Raw genomic sequence first — 7581 nt, 5'->3', positions numbered from 1 at the left:
GAAAAGATATCTGATAAAGCAAATAACACGTGAAATTAAACAGAATCCGCATTTTTTTTCTTGCATCTATTAAGCAGAAAAACATAAACATAAACAAACCAACCCTGCAGTTTTGTGAAAACACATCCTGTGTCGACTTTTCCCTGCATCACTCACTCAGAGCAGCTAGACTGCAGACCAGTACTCTACAGGCAGGGCAGCAGGGATGCTCCCTGCTTAAGTGTTTTTAGCTTCTTCTACAGCTGTTGGGAAGCAGAAATTGCCATAGATTGGATGTAGCTCTAGTACAAATAGTTGTCACCTGAACAGGGAAGGCTTCCTGGAGGATTAGAGGCGGGTGCCATGGCGCACAAGTGAAAGTGAGCTAAGAGGACTGGCAACACTGTGTCTTCAGTGCCAGATGCTACTGCCTTTTTATTGCCTCCTGAACTGCAGGGCTTAGTGAAAACCCCTACCAAATAGCAAATTCTGATCCCTATCAGAGAGTGCTCCAGTTCCAATTTTGTCTGTTCCCACTTAACCACATACCATACTACCAGATACTGCTATACCGTATTCCACAAGGAATCAAAAGGAGCTGAATTTGGGGAGTTCTGAAAAGCACACACCCAATTGTCCCGTAGAACAGTAAATTACTAGATAGAAACAAACACTGTTGGACAGCTTAGAAAAACATGTTTTCTATTTATTTAAAAATAAGTTTGTAGTTACTACATTGCAGTGACAGTAATTCTTACACATACATTCTAGTTTGTATAAAAGGATTCAAAGTATTATGCATCAAAACTAACATAGAAAGTGTCCACATAACAGTAAAGAAATTTCCAATCCATATGTACAAAAAGAAAGGGCACTGTTATCCTGGTGAGATACTTCAGGTTATAACATGATAATCTAGATTTCTGGAAGGAAAAAAGCCTTGATAAAGCTAAAGAATTATAGTTTTCAAAACTGTTACTCATTACATTACAACAGATTTGTGTTTTACATAATTCTGTACAAAATAAGTGTGATTTTTAATCTGAAAACCTGTCAGTTTTAAAATTAACCTTTCTAGGTAATTTGCTTGAAGTTGAGCTCCATTCTATACATATTGAAACATTATGACAGAACTTAATTCACACATGATCATTATCCAGTTGTCCACCACACTTCTGCAGTTTTAGTATGGTCCAAAAATGTAACTTCTATATGGTCTCAATGCATTAGCAAATCAACCCGCGCAGATGTAAGCACAAAATAGTACATGTACATCACACAGTACGTGATAGGTACTTCTATTTCTTTCTACTTCTAGTTTGTGTGACCTCATTCTCTGTTCTTTCAGTGTAGGAATTCATACTATAGTACTACTTTCCTTCCCTAAAATGTATTGTTTGCATTATTTGAAATTAATTTCCTGATGTATTTATCTGCATTGAAAAGGATCCAAATGAGTACTTGTCTCACTACGTACCTCCTAAAAGCTAAATTTATTCACCATTATTTTATTGCAGCATATAAAGTTTCTCTCTAGAGTGCCTTGCGGCTGTTAGAACCTTGGGAAAAGGGGGGTGAGGGGGAAGCAGCTAATCACCTTTTTCTGCAATTTAAGATGTCTTTTAATCTGGCTTCCTGGCATGTTTCCTCCTCTAACACACTGTAAAAATGACATGGCAAATTCCCGCATTAAAATCAGCAGAAACACAAGAGCACCTAGAGGTTAGCTCTGGTTTAAAAGCTACCTGCTGTTTTCCCCTAGACATCATAGAAAGTGAGCAAGGTGTACTCATGATTCGAAACCAGGAAGCTACGTAAGCTGTCAGTGCCAGATTTGTTATTTGAAACACATTGTCAAGCCTTGGCCAGTTTTATGAAATGTAATACACTTTCCTCTCCATACAAACAAACATGTATATACAGTAATTTACAGCAGAAAACTAACAGCCCTTTTATCAGTTGAATATCTAGGTCCCCTTGGAAACCAATCTGTTACACGAACTTCAGGGATAAAAGAAAATATATACTCATTTTACACAGTTAATTTGTCTTCATTTAGGTAGTAAACAGAAAATGAGCTTTTGCTGTTTCTAGGTGAGGTTTTAAAACCCTCTACCTTCTCTATCACAGCATTGTAGCAGAGTTATAATTAAAAATTTAAAACTGTTAAAAAAAGGCAAAAAGAAAAACCTTTGACAACCTACTGTGGAAAAAATACACTATTTCAGAATAAGGTAAGGACTCAGGACACAATGTGAATATTGTGGTATGGCTATATCTTGATTGACCAGCGATGTTAAAATTACCTCAGCAAGATTCACATGCTACAAATAAAATGCAAATGCTGATGAAAGTGAGCTTATAAAACCTCTAACCTCCAATCTACTATATAAATACAGGGTGAAAGGGTTCCATCCAGTTAAGACTAATGCTTTTATAGAACCAGTCAACTATTTAACATGTGCCTAAATTCAACTTACACACTAAAGCATTTACTTGTAGTCCTCGATCCAACAAATGTGAGCAAAATATTTTAAAATGCAGTGTAAAAATCATAACAAGCTTGAAGTTACTGAATGGACAGACTATTTTTTGTGTTGCATGTAGTCCTTTTTTTGGTAAGACAAAAGCCTCTGGCACAGAATTGGTACTTAAAAATATTTGTACAGCAATACAGTGAATAAGCTGTCTCTACACTACAATTTACTTTTTAATAGATATTAATATCTATATGTGGTGCATCAGGGTCCTTTATCAATTACTAGTTTTAAAAATATTAAGCCATAGTAATATTTAACTCAACCAACTCAACCTTACAAGTCTATCAACAAACTGATCACAGGTACAAACCGGACACTGTACAAATAAACGTCTGTAAATCTTTATCACAGCAGTTGAATCACTGGAGGAAGACATTTCTCTGTAAAGTTGTATCACTGGTCATTGCCGAGTGACAAAGAGCTCTAGTTCAATATTGACAATAATTATGAACACTACAGTGGTAAAATTTCAGTTCCCAGAGAACACACTAACAACAGAAGCAAAGTGGCTAAAGAGTTGTTAAGTATGTAGGCACAGGTACAATGACTCCTGTTAAACATTTAGAGCACACTTATGGCAGAAGCAGAAGTATTTCCTCACTGGTAGTTAAAGAACACACTGTTATCAAGATACCACTCAGCAGCAAATACCAATTTTAATGTTTCCCAGTATAGCGTAGAAATACCAGAACAGTATCCTCATATCCAGGTCAAATATAAATGAATTTAATGAATAAAACTGAGTTAATTGCTGCCAGATTGTTTGCATGTGACTATGAAGCTATGTTATTTACAATGCAAATGTAAAACAAGCACATGAGATTTTGATACTCCATTTTCTGAACCAGTTGTTAGATACTTGATATGGCATTATAAAACATGCATATAACTATAGTTCTTAAATTATTTCAGAACACTGACCAATAGTTTATTGCTCACATTTAAAAACCTAAGATTCTGTAATGAAAAGCTGTTTTTCTGTATTGATACAGTATCTCACAACCACTTCAAATAATAAATTTTTCCCCAACCAAAATACAGTCTGATGGTGACTAAAGTCTCATAAATAAAGTTTGCAACCCAGTGAAATTAAATTATAAAAAATAGACCTTTTAAATAAATCTGGTATTAATTTCTAATAAATTTCTAGTGATGCTTCTATAAAAACATTGACCCAAATTATCCACAGTTTATTTTTAAAGGAAAAACATTAATGTGTCTAATAAGAATCAAAAACTTACTGGCTAAAGTCACCAATATTACTGGGTGGGAAGCAGTACCCATGTTCTGCAGGTAAGGCCTTCTATCCTCGTAAAATTAAGATGTACAATCTTCTACCTACTGTTAAGGGAACGCAGATTATTTCAGTCTCCAAAACTTACACACAAGGTATTCTCGATATATAAATATATACATAAACATGCCATATAAAACATTATTACAAACGGAGTAAATACAGAAGATGAATTTTAGATAAAATCTATTTTATATATTACAATGCAGATAACATCAGGAAATTACACATTTTCAAATGATTGCCTTCATCAGTGATGATCTGACAAAATTAACAAGTAGAATCAATCAGTTTTGAATTGTGAAGCTGTATTGCAACTGTACAAACGTAGCTTGTTATCTTACCACATGTCTAGTGACTCCATTTTAATCAGATGATAAAGAAATACTTGTTAGAAAAAAATAAATATGCCAACAAATGAAATACAAACTAATCCCTGCCCCCCCAAGTTCAAATCCATGACAATTCAAAGAGGATCTGGAAAATATCTTAGCCATTTTTTGTAGTAAAATGAACTACCTAAAACTAGGTATGGTGGATACTAATCTGCTATCCACAATAGCATATTTCTATTACTCTTGGTGGCAAATACCAATGTTCTTTGTTCAAACTTTTAAGCTTTTTTTTTTAAGAAAATAAAGAGTGAAGAATCAGGCCTCAAATACATATACAGAATCTGTGCAAATTTAAGGTCTTAATTCTGCATGTCCTCCCGTCCAGACATTGCAGATAATGTGTAAAAACAAAAAAAAGTATAACCAGAAAATTTTGGTTACATTTTTGTACCATACCAGATCTCAGTAAATACGACTGCTTATGTATTTTTTTTCCTTGAAACTGGACAATACTTTTTTTAAGTGATAGAAAATGGTATTAAGGTTTGTTTGTAAAGGTATAAAATAACTAAATGTACCATAAACAAATAAATAACTGCTTTTCTTTTCCAGAGCAGTACATATAACAATACATTCCCCTAAGTCATATAGTTATCATTTACAATAGACAACTTAATTTTAGTAAGGATGCAAGAAATAATAGAATACAAGGCACAATCATTAAATGGAATTTTTCTTTAGGGTGTATATTGACATATGTCAGCGTGATATACCATAAAAAGTGCAGAAAAACACAATGTGCAATGAGACCACTGTATAAAACATGATTGCATAAAAAGTGATTTGGCCTTTTAACCCTAATAATTGAAAATAACCAATCTTCCCCTTAAAATTAAACTATAAAGTATGACATTTTAAAATTTTCAATTCTAGTGCTATCTAAAAAATCCTGAAAAAAATTTATACCTGGGTAATATTTTAGATGTGTTTATGTATATATTAATATATACACATACACTATTCTTTGTAGGTCATTTCAGCCTCTTAAGCATGTCTTAAAGTTGTAGAAACAACAATCAATCTGGATCAGAAAGTAAACATCATAATTCCATACCTGTCCTGTAATTTCCTTGAATCCTTTAACCAATTATACATTTAGACTAAAACATCTCTGTCAAAGGACCCCACCAGTGCATTATTTTCTACCAGAAGTACCAAAAAGGATACATTTCAGAACAATGTTAACAATTTACTATTTAAAACAAGACACAGCTTTTATCACTGCAAATGGTATGCTGTACTGACACTCAAAAAGAAAAAAAGGTTTTCCACTGCACTGATTCTCAGTCTTTGGCACAATAAACAGAGATTTAGTGATTGATACAAGAATCAAGGTCTGAAAAATTAGACATTAGTCAAACTTTTTCCAATGTGGATATATATATTTGTGATTACATTTTTGCTATGTTTGGCAGAACTTGGATAAACAACGGCCTCTGCTAGGCTTCTTTTGCAGCTGAATGTTCCATCACAACTGAAATTAAACATTTTCAGATTAGCCAAGTTTGGTATTGTATTATTTAATAGAAATGTAAGTGAATTTACTGCCACTTTTTGCCAAAGTCCGCCTTCCTAGGCGACTTGACTCTACAATCGAAGTGTACCTTGCTTGGTCAAAAATAGATTTCTGTTTTTAATTTGTGGCAATTAAAAGTTCTATTACCTTTTTTCAAGTATGTAGAGATATTACATACTACTTGAGCAGAGTAGATCTGAACTCTGTACGTCAGTCAGAATTGCTTCAATTATTCTCAACTGTGAACAAAATGACTGTTGAAATGTATAACCTATTTGGAGGGCAATAAATAGCAAAAGTTTAAAATATATATTTCTTTCAAAGAATGTTCTTTCAGTTTATTGTTTTGCTATATTTTTCTCCCCAAATCAGAACATACTCTTCTAACCCATAATAGCAGCAGGGAAGCAGAAGTCTGTTCTGCTCTTCCTTAACTGTACCTGCTTCATAGCATTCTGAAGTAAAACCCTTGGTAAAAATTACCAACCAATTAAATTAGCTTTTGCTTTTTCAGTCAACTTTCGGACTCTGCCTCTGCTTGAAGTTCCAAAAGTTAAGGAGGTGTCTTCAAACAATAGCTGCCTTTGCTCTTCCTCAGAGTCATCTTCATTGTAAAAGGCTGTCCTCCTACCCTGGTTTCTAGTTCTCATGTGAGGTTCAGAATCTTTAAGTTCTTCAGAACTCTCCTCCATAGGCTCATGTGTCTTTTTCCTCCTGCTTCTTGTTTGCATTTTAACGTTTGCAGGAACTAAGAGGTCTGAGCCTGGCTGGCGGCTCTTTATCTTCCTTTTTGGCTTTCTACCCCCACGGCCTTTTTTTTGTAACAAGTCTTCCTTCACATTATTTTCAGAAAGAGAATTGCATGCAGTAGAAACAGAGGCTTCCTCTGGTATATCCCTTGTGGTCTGGATTGTATTCTGCTCTGCAACCTTTTGCTGTTCAACAATTTGTAGCTTTTTTGGCTTCCTGCCTCTCTTCTTGTGCACCACCACTTCACAGCTACTGTTATTAGTCTCCACCTTCGGTTTCCGTCCAGGACCTCTTTTAACTGGAGGTTTCAAAGGCTGTCCTCCGTGTCCATTTACCTGAATGCTTCCTGATGCCAAAGCATTATTCTTGCAATCTGCTGTAAAGAAATGGTACAGAAATGCTGTAAGTACATGTCACATAACAGATTTGCATTTACATTCATTTTCACACTGCCTTAATAAAAACTCTCACTAAAATATCTGAATGGATTCACAGTGATTGTCAATTTATCAAAATCTAAGAAACCCAAAGTTGAGCTCAGAGAGTTTCACTCCAGTATAGAATGAGGACTAACTTCTAGTTGGATTTAGCACACAGTAGCTGCAAGGAAAAAAAAAAATCCAACAAACAAAAAACCCCCAGGAAAAACACAGGAGGAAAAAAAGAAGGAAAAAAAAGGGAACAGCTGAAGGGTTTTTCTCAGGTGATACAGCACCAGTGGACAAAACTCCTATTTTGTATCTGCAACAGCAAAAGGTTGCTCAAGAAGCTTTACTGGAAGAACTGGGAATGCTTCACAGTAGGTCATCTCTGGAGAAATAAAAATTTTCTTTCAACCTGAGGTAGCATCTTTTGTATCAAATTTGTAGAGATTTTTCACATTAACAGACAGCAGAATGTACTTGCTTGGAGACTTTTATGGGGTATGAGTTTTCATTACATGAGCGGTACTCAGCTTCTTCAGAGGGGCATGTCACAGGACCTCTTAGGAAGATGTTCTGATACCACAGCCCTTGCCTGAAATGTGGCCAAGAACAGGCTCATAGCCAGAATGATAGTTCCTCCAGCCCTTTGATGTAACACCCACACACAGGTTCTGCTGTGTTC

The 7581-nt window shown here is 35.0% G+C and overlaps 1 protein-coding gene across 2 annotated transcripts in view; it reads right to left on the bottom strand.

The window, feature by feature from the left end:
- Positions 1-658: 658 nt before the first annotated feature.
- Positions 659-7581, bottom strand: part of LOC104692827 (pleckstrin homology domain interacting protein) — a 107516-nt gene continuing 100593 nt past the window's right edge. The window contains exon 40 of one of the 2 annotated variants that reach the window (XM_039568951.1): positions 659-6850. In XM_039568951.1, coding sequence (XP_039424885.1) covers positions 6204-6850 — 647 coding nt within the window. In that variant the 3' untranslated portion in view covers positions 659-6203. The remainder of the gene's footprint in view (positions 6851-7581) is intronic. The other variant, XM_039568953.1, reaches the window with a different exon arrangement.

Source organism: Corvus cornix, chromosome 3, assembly GCF_000738735.6.
Source record: "Corvus cornix cornix isolate S_Up_H32 chromosome 3, ASM73873v5, whole genome shotgun sequence".
In the NCBI taxonomy this organism is placed as follows: domain Eukaryota; kingdom Metazoa; phylum Chordata; class Aves; order Passeriformes; family Corvidae; genus Corvus; species Corvus cornix.
The sequence above is the reverse complement of the archived record's forward strand: the minus strand, read 5'-3'. Positions and strand labels throughout refer to the sequence as shown.